Genomic DNA, 13,791 nt, shown 5'->3' with positions numbered 1-13,791 from the left:
CATTCTCTAGATATTTAGTTTAGACCTTTTGTTCCAACAAGGCATGACATCATATCTATTATGCTGTCACTCAAATGAGAGGGCTGGGATCATTTTCTAAACTATAAAAGCCCCAGAGTTGCTTGAGTCATGGGTCATTTCATGATGACTCTTTGCAGTTATTGTTTTACTTGAAGCTCTGTAGACATTAGTGAAATTTCACATACATGAATCTGATGGAGTTTAATCAATCTGATCGCTGTGTGAATTTCTCCTGTCCAGAGAGATCTGTATCTCCTGCAGTTTATATCTTACTGTACGTGTGTTCAGCTGCTGTGGTTCTTCTAACAGTGTGTGGAAATCTGCTCGTCATCATCTCTGTTTTTCACTTCAAGCAGCTTCACACACCAACAAACATGCTCGTGCTTTCTCTGGCTGTGTCAGATTTCCTTGTTGGCATTTTTGTAATGCCGCCAATGTTCAGCTGGGCTATTGAAACCTGCTGGATATTTGGGAGAGATTTCTGCTCTGTCTTTTGGTTGATTTCTTGTTTCAGCATAAATGTTTCAACCTATAATATTGCTCTGATTGCTGTGGATCGATATTTGGCTCTCTCAAACCCCTTTCTCTACCTGAACCATGTCTCTGTGAGGATCACTTGTGTTGTAATTGTCTTTGACTGGGGTGTAGTGATGGTCTATAACTTAGCACTTCTATATTTAATTGCAGACTTTCTAAGCTCTGTAATGTGTCCTGGAGAGTGTTTTCCCTTCTTGAATGAAGTTTGGACAGTAATTGATATTGTAATATCATTTATCATTCCACTTTCTATCATAATCATATTGTATACTGGGGTTTTTGTGATTGCTAAGAAACACGCCACTGCTATTAGAGAGCTTAATAATCACACACGGCCTGAAACACAGAAAATCACGTCACACTCGATGAAATCTGACAGAAAAGCAGCTAAAGTCCTCGGCATTTTAGTGTCTGTGTTCCTGGTGTGTTTGCTTCCGTATTTTATTTACAGTTTATTAGGTTATGTTATTGAACTACAGACAGAAACATTACAAAAACTCTCAATCTTGTTTTGTCTTAACTCCACCATTAATCCAGTAATTTATGCTCTGTTTTACCCGTGGTTCAGGAGATGCTTTAAATTAACTATAACACTGCAAATATTCCAAACTGACTCTACATTAATCAGTGTACTTTCATGAAAACCCTTTTTTCACTCCTTATGTGCCTAATTACTGCTGTTGTGTGATATAAAATTTGAACTTATATCACAAATAAAATTTCAGTGTTCAATTTAAGGTATACTGAACTGTATTATTCACTAGCAATATTTGTTTAGATGTCACGAATTGTATGAACAACAGAAGCTGAAGATAAGAATTAAATCATTAAAAAATACAGATCATATCATGAACAATTCATTACTACAAATCAGCGTACAGGGAGCATAAGACTAACACATTTTCATTATTTTAACATTTGATGTTAAAATTGTAATTTCCCTGTAAAAAGATAATGGGTACCTTCATGAAATAATAAAGAATCACACACACACACACACATATATATATGTGTGTGTGTGTGTGTGTGTGTGTGTGTATGTCTATTGCTGCTCGCAATGGAGACATGAGCTATGGAACCAGAAACTTTGTAGAATGTGAATTAAGAAGTATTTAAAATGACCCCAGCAGCAATGAAATAATCAGAATTGTGTAAATATGAATGAAACAAAACTTCTCTCAGGTCCAGGAAACCAGTTCAATTAAAAAAAGAAAAAAATGTTTCTTCCAGCCCCTGTATTTTCTTTAAAACCAGTAATAAATCCCTTATGCACAACAAAAACATCCCCATGTTGATAATACACACAAAATCTCAATTCCATCATCTCATAGATGTGGAATGACTTTCCAAAAGTGGAATGACTTATAACCACATTAGCCAGTTTCACCCAGATGAGAATGGGTTCTCTCTTTGTTTCTTCTTCTTGTCAGAAAAATTTCCTTTCCACCATCTCCTCTAGCTTGCTCCTTTAGGATAAATGTAAATGTTAAATAATAATAATAATAATAATAATAATAATAATAATAATAATGTTACATCAGTATCTATATCTATCATGATCCACCCCGGACTTCCACTCCAGAGATTTATTATCTCCCAGCTCAGCGCAATCCAGATCCGGGACAGGACTTCCATCTTGCCAGCATTCACTTCCTGGTCCGCTCTGCTGTGTATAAGGGTGTATTTAGACCAGGATAGTTTGATAGTTCACTTCCTTTGGTCCGAACCAAATGTTTTTTTTATTTTTTCATTTTGGTGCGGTTCGCTTTCACACTGTACATTTTAGTAAGCGGACCAAAATCTGTCAACAAAGCCACGCGCCCTGAGGTCTTTCAGAGACAACACGCGCACAAAGCGTTAAGTTCAAAAGTAGTCACGGAGGATAGCGCTGATGAGCGCACATCATGTTGTGACAGTTCTGGCTCTTCACGCAAGTCGCTAGTACTGCCACTTTTTGAAAGAATGTCCCTGATTTTAATGTAGGTCTGACGGAGTTTCTTCACTTTTAGCCGACATTGTTCTGGGGAGCGCGTGAACCCCTTCTCCTTCATTTTCTCACTGAATACAGCAAACACGTCGGCATTTTTGTGTGTTCTCTCCAAAAGCTCAGATATGTGGACATCTGCCCATATATCCACAAGGGTACGCGTTTCTTCCTCGACCCACGTTTGCCCCCTACTCATTTTTGTACTCTGTAGTCTAGCCTACCACTGGTCTGAATGACTGAACGACTGTTGTAAGGTTCCCATGACAACCGAAACAGTGTTTGCACTTTGCGGTGGAGTGTCAAGACTCTGTTTCCCATAATGCTCGACAAAAGACGGAAGCTCCCGAGGTACAAAAAAGCAAAACTGTCGGATTAGGTCCGGTCTGCTTTCACACCTCCAAAAGATCCGCACCAGGGTTCCTTTGGTCCGGACCGAGTCCGACCTTGCAGCTCGGTCTCGGTCCGCTTGTTTGGTCCGGACCAGAGTTTGGTGGTTTGTATTCAGACTAACCCAAAAGGTCTGGACCAAGGGAAATTTGGTTTGTTTGGTCCGGACCAAACAACATAGGTGTGAATACGCCGTAAATAGGCCGCTCTCATAAGGGGACTTTGTTTCTCATGTTGTGACATTTTGCTGCCTGGATTTTTGCTCTCTGTTTTTGCCTGTTCTTTGTCACAGTTTTTGCACTCTCATCTTGCTATTTTTTCATGTTTTTGTGCTATGTTTTTTGTTTACAGTTTTTTTTTGTCTGGATTATTTTTGCTATTTTTGTTTGTTTATTCTCTTGGACTTTAATTAAATCTTTTTTTATTCATTGGATTTTCTGGTTTGTGTTTCTGCTTTTGGATCCTACTCACCACATTGCATCACCCTTAACAGTACGTTCTGGCCAACATGGATCCAGCAGAACTGAACAATCTGAGAACGGCTATGCAGCAGCAAGGAGCCCTCCTCGGGACTCACCAACAGGAACTCAGGCAGATCACCCAGAACCTGGCCACCTTGTCTGACTCACTCAACCTCCTAGCCACACAACTCCAGCACTCCCAAGCCATGCCTACCCCTGCCCAGCCATCTCTTTCTTCACCTCCTGCCACCGCCGCTCTCCATGAACCAAGACTCCCTTCGCCTCAGCCCTACAGTGGAGATCTTTGTCACAGTGCTCGCTGATCTTGGAGCTTCAACCTCTGGCTTTCCCCACAGAATGCTCCCAGGTAGCCTATACCGTCACTCTCCTCACCAGCAAGGCCAGGGAATGGGGGACGGCAGTCTGGGACGCTGACGTCCCAGACTGCCATTCCAGCTTCAAGGAATTCTCTGAGGAAATGAGGCAAACATTCGACTGCTGTCTGTCTGGCTGGGAGGCGGCAAGGGAGCTCATGGAGCTGCAGCAGGGGTCCCAATCTACCTCGGATTATGCCATCGAGTTCCGGATGTTGGCAGTGTCATGCGGTTGGAACAAGATTGCCCTGGTTGACGCGTTCCTATATGGCTTATCCGATGTCATCAAGGATGAACTCCTCTCACGGGAACTGCTGTCAGACCTCTCCAGCCTGATGGACCTTGCCAATCGTATTGATGCGAGGGTTCAACAACGGAGGAGAGGGTGGAGCCACCTCAACTTCAACCCCTCTCCACCACCCGCCTCGTCCATCAAACCCATGCAGGTAGATTGGGTACAGGTGTCAGCGGAGGAACGACTGTGTCAATGGAGCACGGGGGCTTGCTTCTACTGTGGTCAGCAGGGACACATCTGCCAAGCATGCCCGCTAAAAGGACGAGCTCACCCATGAATCAAGGGGCCCTGGTGGGTGATGCTCAGAACCAGTCCCCTGCCAACCAACCGTTGTGCCCTGTTATCACTCTCCACAACTGGCATCACCATCTTCAGGCGCTCGTCGACTCAGAGGTGGACAGGAACCTGATCTGCTCCGCCACCGCCAAGGATCTCAGAATTTTGTTACTCGCCTTCAAGGTCCCTCTCACCATCCTGACACTCAATGGCACTGGCTTGACCACCATCACTCACCTCACCACCCTGCTCACCCTAAGGATTTCAGGTAATCACTCCGAAACTATACAACTTCACGTCATGAACAACCCTCACGTTCCCATTATTCTTGGATTATGCTGGTTGACGCAGCACAACCCCCACTTAAACTGGACTGACCACATCATCTTAGGCTGGAGTCCTTCCTGCCTGGCCTCCTGCCTGAACTCCACTCTGCCTCCCGCCAAACCACCTCCACCCTTAGCCAGCGAGTTTCCCGACCTTTCTCATGTGCCTCCAGAGTATCTGGACCTCAAGCCTGTCTTCAGTAAGACCCGAACAGTGTCCCTTCCCCCTCATAGGTCTTATGACTGCAGTATTGACCTCCTACCAGGGACTGCGCCACCCAAAGGACGTCTCTACTCTCTTTCCCCCACCGAGAGACAGGCCATGGAGAAATACATCACTGAGTATCTGGCAGCTGGGATTATCTGCCCTTCCTCCTCCCCGGCAGGGGCGGGATTCTTCTTCATAGAGAAGAAAGACAAGTCGCTCCACCTCTGCATTGACTATTGAGGTCTCATCGCCATCACGGTCAAGAACCGCTATCCACTACCACTTATGACTACAGCCTTTGAACTACTCGAGGGAGCCAAGGTGTTCACTAAACTGGACTTACACAACGCCTATCACCTAGTTGGGATCAGGGAAGGGGACGAGTGGAAGACGGCCTTCAACACTGCCATAGGCCACTATGAGTACCTCGTTGTTCCTTTCAGCCTGAATAATGCACCCGCAGTATTCCAGGCATTGGTTAATGATGTCTTGAGGGACTTAACACCTTTGTCTTTGTTTACCTGGATGATATCTTGATTTTCTCTCACTCCCTGGAGGAACATCGGGGCCACCTGTAGTCTCTCCTCAGGCTTCCACCCACAGACCAACAGCCAGGCAGAATGGGCCAACCAGGCTTTGGAAGTTGCACTCAGTTGCATGGCATCCAGGGATGCCAATTCTTGGAGCAAGTACCTTCCTTGGATCGAATACGCACAACACTCTGCCTTCTTCTGCCACAGGTCTCTCTCCATTCCAGTGCTCACTAGGGTACCAACCACTACTTTTCCCCAGCCAGGAGGAGGAGGTCGGCGTACCATCAGCCCAGGCCTTTATACACCGCTGCAGGAGGATGTGGGCATTGGCCCGGAGAAGACTCATTCGCGCCGCACTCACAACCAAGTAGCAGGCTGACCAACATCGCTCCAAGGCACCCACCTACCGAGTGGGCCAACGAGTTATGCTCTCCATGCACCAGCTGGCACTTAGGGCTGTCTCTCGCAAGCTGGCACCCAGGTTCCTTGGACACTTCCTCATCAAGAAGGTAATCAACCCATGTTCTGTTAGACTGGCATTACCACTCACCATGTGACATGTTCACCCTACCTTTCATGTATCACAGCTTAAACCTCTGGTTTCCAGTCCTTTGCTCCCACTGTCCAAATCCCCTCCTCCTCCCAGGCTCATCGATGGTGGCGAGGCCTACATGGTCAAGAAACTGCTGAAGGTGTGGCGGCGAGGCAGAGGTTTTCAGTACCTGGTGGACTGGGACAGTTACGGTCTGGAGGAGAGAAGGTGGGTCCCCGCCAGGTTCATACTGGACCCAACACTTATCAGGGAGTTCCACTGGCAACACCCTGACACTCTTCCTAAAGCGCCTGGAGGCCCTCATTGAAGGGGAGGGGTACTGTCATGATCCACCCCGGACTTCCACTCCAGAGATTTATTATCTCCCAGCTCAGCACAATCCGGATCTGGTACAGGACTTCCATCTTGCCAGCATCCACTTCCTGGTCTGCTCTGCTGTGTATAAATAGGCCGTTCTCAGAAGGGGACTTTGACAGAACATCTTGTCTGTTTCTCACGTCATCTCTGTGCCATTTTGCTTCCTGGATTTTTGCTCTCTGTTTTTGCCTATTCTTTGCCACAGTTTTTGCACTCTCATCTTGCCATTTTTTTAATGTTTTTGTGCTATGTTTTTTTTTTTTCTTCTCTGGAGTATTTTTGCTATTTTTGTTTGTTTATTCTCTTGGACTTTAAATCTTTTTTTTTTAATCATTGGATTTTCTGGTTTGTGTCTCTGCTTTTGGATCCTACTCACCACATCTCGTCACCCATAACGAGATCAACTTGATGTGAAATACAATCATTGCACACTCCAAACATCAGCCGTATTGGGAACATCAAGCATACTTAGGAAAGTACCGTCTGTATGAGGTGCTTACTATGACTTGACAGAAAGCAATTCTTTTGGTGCACGTGTACCATGTGATAACACAGTAATAATAACAATGTTAAATTTCGATAGTGCGTTTCACGATCCCAAGGTCATTTTACGGGGGGGATTAAGCAGTTAGAGAGGAAGATAAATGTTCATGGAAGGGATAAGTCTTTAACTGAGATTTGAAAGTTGAGAAAGAAGAGCAGTCACAGAGAGACTGAGGAAGAAAATTCCAGAGTTTGTGAACAATGGCACTGAAGGACCTGCCTCCCATGGTGGAAACTCTGGTGCGTGGGACAAGAAGTTGGTTGCTGCTAGAAGACATTAGTGAGTGAGAGGGGGTATAGGAAGTCAGTAGTTCCCTCAGGAAAATAGAACCAAGATTATGCAAGGCGTTGAAAGAGACAAGCAAGATTTTAAATTTGATGCAGGACAGAACCAGTAGCCAGTGTAGCTGAGGGAGGATGGGGTGATGTGAGCAGAGCATTTAATATGGGTTAGAACTCTTCCTGCAGAGTTCTGAATATATTGTAGCTTTTGTAAAAACTTTGCAGGAAGGCCTGTGAAGAGTGAATTACAGTTATCTAAATGATACATGATGAAAGCATTAACTAGAGTTTGTGCATCATTACTAGTCAGAAGCAGACAAAGATGAGCAATCTTACAAAGGTAAAAGAATGCAAGTTTGGTGAGTGGCTTAATATGAAGATCAAAGTTGGGTGATGGATCAAATAGTACTCTAAGATTTCTGACAACAGGAGCAGGCTGAACAAGCATACCATCAATACTAATAGAAAAGTTGGATGATTCAGATACTAGGGATCTGGGGCCAACCAGTAGATCTTCAGGTTTCTCAGTGCTTAACTTGAGAAGGTTTTCCTGCAACCAAAGCTTTAAATCTGAGATAGTCAATTAATGCACTGGTAGGGGAGTCTGTATTGAGATATAGCTGAAAATCATCTGCATACCAGTGAAATTTAAGGCCATGAAAAAAGAGAAGAGGCCTGAGACCTAATCTCTGAGGGATCCCATGCTTATCTTAGTTCTATATTTAAAGTTCTATAGGGTGAATGCATGTGCCATCATTAATGGCTGCCAGCCAAGCTGCTTTAAGCCTCTCCTCCCCTCATGTGTGCACTTGGTGCTGTTTTCTGCCAGTGATGCTGAACTGCCACTATTGAGATTTGGCACGGACGGCGGCTACCTGCCAATACCCTTTGGTTAGGTCAAGGATGGATATGAACTGGGCCCTCCCTAAGCTCTCAATGAGGTCATCGGCTCATGGCAGGGGGTAGCTGTCAAACTCCGATACCTCGTTCAGCCTCCGGAAGTCATTGCACAGCCAGAAGTTTCCATCAGATTTGGGCACAACCAAGATGGGACTAAACCAGGGGCTGGTGGATTCTTCAATGATGCCATTCTGCAGCATCCAGGCTACTTCTGCCTCTATAGCATGATGGTGGGCCTCTGGGACTCAGTAGGACTTTTGTCGGATGACTAATCCAGCGGGGGTCTTGATCTCATGTTGCAACAGATGGGTCCCCCTGAGCTCTGCAGAGAACATGTCCCTGAACTGATCCTCCAGTTCTTAAACTCTTGTAGTTGGGCAGGTGTCAATTCCTCTCCCCTGTGGACCTGCTCTGGATTGGATGGACGTGAGGAGGGAACAGGAAAGGTTGAAAGCACCAGCACCAGCTCAGTCTAATGCTTTAGCAGGTGTATGTTGTAAAGTTGGATGAGGGCTCTCTTACCTGGCTGCTGCACGTGGTAGTTTGCAGGATCTAGTTGCTCCTGGATGACACAAGGACCTTGCCAGCAAGCAAGGGACTTGCAGCTCTCATTTGGGAGGAGCAACAGCACACAGTCACCGGGCTGAAATTCTTGAGTTTGGGCCAGCCAATTATAGACTCGTTGCTGCTTTCTCTGGGCCACCCACATCTGCTTCTGTATGATGGAGGCCACCCGCTCAATCCACTATTGCATCTCTTGGATCTAGTCGATGAGGGAGCAGAATGGGGATGGCTGTTCCTCCCAGGCTTCCCTGAGGGTATCCAAGAGACCCCTGGGCTTCAGCTGAAAAAGGGCTCAAAAGGCATGAACCCTCTAGAGGCCCGAGGAGTCTATCACATGGTAAAAAGGATGTCGGGGAGGAGTAGGTCCTAGTTTCATCCAACTTCATGCACCACCCTTTTCAAAATTTGCTTGAGAGTTTGGTTGAATCACTCCACAAGGCTGTCATTCTGAGGGTGGTAGATTGAGGTCTTGATGTGTTTGACCTGCACCAGCTGCCATAGGTCTGACTTCAGCTTGGAGACAAATGGGGTGCCCTGGTCTGTGAGCAGGTCCTTGGAAATTCTGACCCACCTGAAGAGGAGCATCAGTTCCATGGTAATGTTTTTAGACATGGCTTAGTTGAGAGTGACACCCTCTGGCTATTGGGTGGCGCCAGTCACCAAGATGTAGTTGTGGCCCCAGGTGGACTTAGGCAGTGGTCCAATAAGATCCATGCCAACATGCTCAATTCCTGATGATGGGAAGGGGGATTAACGGAGCTGGTGCTGGCCTGTAAGGGGAAGTTTGTTGGTACTGTGGGCACCATTAGCTGAAGTTGCAGACCTCAGCTACCATTACTGGCCATTATGAAGTGTGAAGGAAATTTAGTGAATGAACATTCCTATTCTCTGTGTTTCTGTGTGTTGAGCTCAAGTGGCCTAGTGTACTGAGAAGAGTTGTTTTTCCACATGCTGTAATTGTCTTTCTGTGGCCTTGGCTGGTGATAATTAGGGTGTCTGAGTTCCTGCACATCCCAGAGCATGCCAGGTGCACGCTTTAACAAAGCTTCATAGAAAATCTCGAGCCAATTACGTGAAGATGCAAGCAGTAAGCGAATGCCTTTAGAGTATAATAGATAACAGTCACTAAGATACAACTCAGAGTGCGTATACTCTCAGCATCACTGAAATGGTGTCTTCTTCTTCTTCTTTTCTTCTTTCCTTTCCTATTTTATATCTCTGTTTGACAAGATATGATCTACTATAATAAATAACTGAAAAGACAACTGCTAAGCATTCTGAAGTGTTTATTAGAAGTTTCCATTACAGAAGGTAAACCATACTGTCGGGGAGGATTGTTGTTTTCCTTCTCCTTCCCATTCTTTCTCACCCACTGATGTTCCAACTCTGCCTACAAAACTCACTTGCTTCAAATCTGTTGACTCTCTTTCGATCACTGAACTCATCAGTAAGTCTAATCCTTCCTCCTGTCTACTTGACCCTGCCCCCACCCCACTGCTTAAGACACATTCATCTATAATTAATACTCCTATTGCTATAGTGATAAATACATGTCTCTCTTCTGGCTCTGTCCTGACTGCCCTCAAAACTGTTGCAGTTACCCCTGTCCTTAAGAAACCCAAATTGGCTCCAACATCTTTTTCTAGTAATAGACCCATCTTAAATCTTCCCTTTCTAGCTAAAGTGATGGAACAAGTGGTAGCTCTGCAACTCCACACTTTTCTTAATGAAGACAAACACTATGAGTCCTTTCAATCTGGTTTCTATAAACATCACAGCCCTGAGACAGCTCTTCTGCATCTTCTGAATGATCTCTACTGGTCTGCTGATTGTGGTTCTGTCAACCTTCTCCTCCTCCTTGAATTAAGTGCTGCTTTTGACACTGCTAACAATGATGTACTCATTTTCTGTCTCTCCTTTGTTGATATCACTGACAGTCTACCACCTTTCCTGTTAAGCATGGGATCCCTTAGGGATCAATGATTGGGCCTCTTCTCTTTTTTTCATGGCCTTAAATTTCACTGCTATGCAGATGATATTCAGCTATATCTCAATACAGACTCCCCTACCAGTCCACTAATTGACAATCTCAGATTTAAAGCTTTGGTTGCAGAAAAACCTTCTCAAGTTAAGCACTATGAAATCTGAAAATCTACTGGTTGGCCCCAGATCCCTAGTATCTGAATCATCCAACTTTTCTATTAGTATTGATGGTATGCTTGTTCAGCCTGCTCCTGTTGTCAGAAATCTTAGAGTACTATTTGATCCATCACCCAAATTTGATCTTCATATTAAGCCACTCACCAAACTTGCATTCTTTTACCTTTCTAAGATTGCTCGTCTTTGTCTGCATCTGACTAGTAATGATGCACAAACTCTAGTTAATGCTTTCATCATGTATCATTTAGATAACTGTAATTCACTCTTCACAGGCCTTCCTGCAAAGTTTTTGCAAAAGCTACAATATATTCAGAACTCTGCAGCTAGAATTCTAACCCATATTAAATGCTCTGCTCACATCACCCCATCCTCCCTCAGCTACACTGGCTACTGGTTCTGTCCTGCATCAAATTTAAAATCTTGTTTGTCTTTTTCAAAGCCCTGCATAATCTTGGTCCTATTTTCCTGAGGGAACTACTGACCTCCTATACCCCCTATCACTCACTAAGGTCTTCTAGGAACAACCAACTTCTTGTCCCACGCACCAGAGTTTCCACCATGGGAGGCAGGTCCTTCAGTGCCATTGTTCACAAACTCTGGGATTTTCTTCCTCTATCTCTCTGTGACTACTCTTACTTTCAAATCTCAATTAAAGACTTATCCCTTCAATGAAACCCCCCCCCCCGGAAAATGACCTTGGGAGAGTGAAACACACAATAGAAATGTAACATTATTATTATTATTATTATTATTATTATTATTATTTAACATTTACCCTAAAGGAGCAAGCTAGAGGAGATGGTGGTAAGGACATTCTTCCAACAAGAAGAAAAAACAAAGACAGGACCCATTCTCATCTGGGTGAAACTGGCTAATGTGGTTATAAGTCATTCCACTTTTGGAAAGTCATTCCACATCTATGAGATGATGGAATTGAGATTTTGTGTGTATTATCAACATGGGGATGCTTTTGTTGTGCATAAGGGATTTGTTACTGGTTTTAAAGAAAATACAGGGGCTGGAAGAAACATTTTTTTTCTTTTTTTAATTTAACTAGTTTCCTGGACCTGAGAGAAGTTTTGTTTCATTCATATATACACAATTCTGATTATTTTATTGCTACTGGGGTCATTTTAAATACTTCTTAATTCACATTCTACAAAGTTTCTGGTTCCATAGCTCATGTCTCCATTGCTAGCAGCAAGAGACAAGGCATATAGAGTGATTCTTTATTATTTCATGAAGCTGTCCATTATCTATTTATAGGGAAATTACAATTTTAACATCAAATGTTAAAATAATCACTAAAAAGTACAAATTAATCACAATTTTATTGGTGAAAATGTGTTAGTCTTATGCTCCCTGTATGCTGATTTGTAGTTCATGATATAATCTGTATTTTTTAACGATTTAATTCTTATCTTCAGCTTCTGTTGTTAATACAATTCCTGACAGCTAAACAAATATTGCTAGTGGATAATACAGTTCAGTATACCTTAAACTGAACACTGAAATTTTATTTTTATATCAGTTCAAATTTTATATGATACAACAGCAGTATTTACTGTAGGCACATAAGGAGTGAAAAAAGGGTTTTCATGAAAGTACACTGATTAATGTAGAGTCAGTTTGGAATATTTGCAGTGTTATAGTTAATTTAAAGCATCTCCTGAACCACGGGTAAAACAGAGCATAAATTACTGGATTAATGGTGGAGTTAAGACAAAACAAGATTGAGAGTTTTTGTAATGTTTCTGTCTGTAGTTCAATAACGTCACCTAATAAGCTGTAAATAAAATATGGAACCAAACACAACAGAAACACAGACACTAAAATGCCGAGGACTTTAGCTGCTTTTCTGTCAGATTTCATCGAGTGTGATCTGATTTTCTGTGTTTCAGGCCGTGTGTGATTATTAAGCTCTCTGATCGCAGTGGCATGTTTCTTAGCAATCACAAAAACCCCAATATACAATATGATTATGACAGAAAGTGGAATGATAAATGATATTACAAGATCAATTACAGTCCAAACTTCATTCAAGAAGGGAAAACACTCTCCAGGACACATTACAAAGCTTGGGAAGTCTGCAATTAAATATATGAGTGCAAAGTTATAGACCATCACTACACACCAGTCAAAGACAATTACAACACAAGTGATCCTCACAGAGACATGGTTCATGTAGAGAAAGGGGTTTGAGAGAGCCAAATATCGATCCACAGCAATCAGAGCAATATTATAAGTTGAAACGTTTATGATGAAACAAGAAATCAACCAAAAGACAGAGCAGAAATCTCTCCCAAATACCCAGCAGGTTTCAATAGCCCAGCTGAACATCGGCGGCATTACAAAAATGCCAACAAGGAAATCTGACACGGCCAGAGAAAGCACGAGCATATTTGTCGGTGTATGAAGCTGCTTGAAGTGAAAAACAGAGATGATGACGAGCAGATTTCCACACACTGTTAGAAGAACCACAGCAGCTGAACACACGTACAGTAAGATATAAACTGCAGGAGATACAGATCTCTCTGGACAGGAGAAATTCACACAGCGATCAGATTGATTAAACTCCATCAGATTCATGTATGTGGAATTTCACTAATGTCTACAAGTAAAACAATAACTGCAAAGAGTCATCATGAAATGACCCATGACTCAAGCAACTCTGGGGCTTTTATAGTTTAGAAAATGATCCCAGCCCTCTCATTTGAGTGACAGCATAATAGATATGATGTCATGCCTTGTTGGAACAAAAGGTCTCAACTAAATATCTAGAGAATGTTTCCTTCGTCTCATGTGCTTTTGACTGGACTGATGGCACTTGTGGACTGCCTTTGATTTCTGTGAAGGTAAATTGAGAATATTTCAAGTTTGTTAGTATAAAATCAAATACATCAATGTATGTTCACTGTGGTGAACATTGGACACATATTCAACTTCAGTTAATTATATTTATTGGGAATCTGACCAAAAAAAAACTCCACCCAAGTAGTATTCAGGTTGTTAATAATTAGAAAACGA

The 13,791-nt window shown here is 43.2% G+C and overlaps 2 protein-coding genes across 2 annotated transcripts; one reads left to right on the top strand and one right to left on the bottom strand.

The window, feature by feature from the left end:
* Positions 1-206: 206 nt before the first annotated feature.
* Positions 207-1,199, top strand: LOC132871112 (trace amine-associated receptor 13c-like). Its single transcript, XM_060905219.1, has one exon. It carries the CDS (start codon positions 207-209, stop codon positions 1,197-1,199), a length of 993 nt encoding a protein of 330 aa, XP_060761202.1.
* An 11,161-nt stretch (positions 1,200-12,360) lies between these two features.
* On the bottom strand, positions 12,361-13,353 carry LOC132871099 (trace amine-associated receptor 13c-like). The gene has a single exon (XM_060905211.1). It carries the CDS (start codon positions 13,351-13,353, stop codon positions 12,361-12,363), a length of 993 nt encoding a protein of 330 aa, XP_060761194.1.
* Between the last annotated feature and the right edge of the window lie 438 nt (positions 13,354-13,791).

The sequence above is a fragment of the Neoarius graeffei genome, chromosome 2 (assembly GCF_027579695.1).
Source record: "Neoarius graeffei isolate fNeoGra1 chromosome 2, fNeoGra1.pri, whole genome shotgun sequence".
Taxonomy (NCBI): Eukaryota; Metazoa; Chordata; class Actinopteri; order Siluriformes; family Ariidae; genus Neoarius; species Neoarius graeffei.
This window is presented reverse-complemented; position numbering and strand designations above follow the sequence as displayed.

Coding starts and splice junctions, on each gene's coding strand:
- LOC132871099 (XM_060905211.1), bottom strand. CDS start 13,353: ATGAATCTGATGGAGTTTAATCAATCTGATCGCTGTGTGAATTTCTCC.
- LOC132871112 (XM_060905219.1), top strand. CDS start 207: ATGAATCTGATGGAGTTTAATCAATCTGATCGCTGTGTGAATTTCTCC.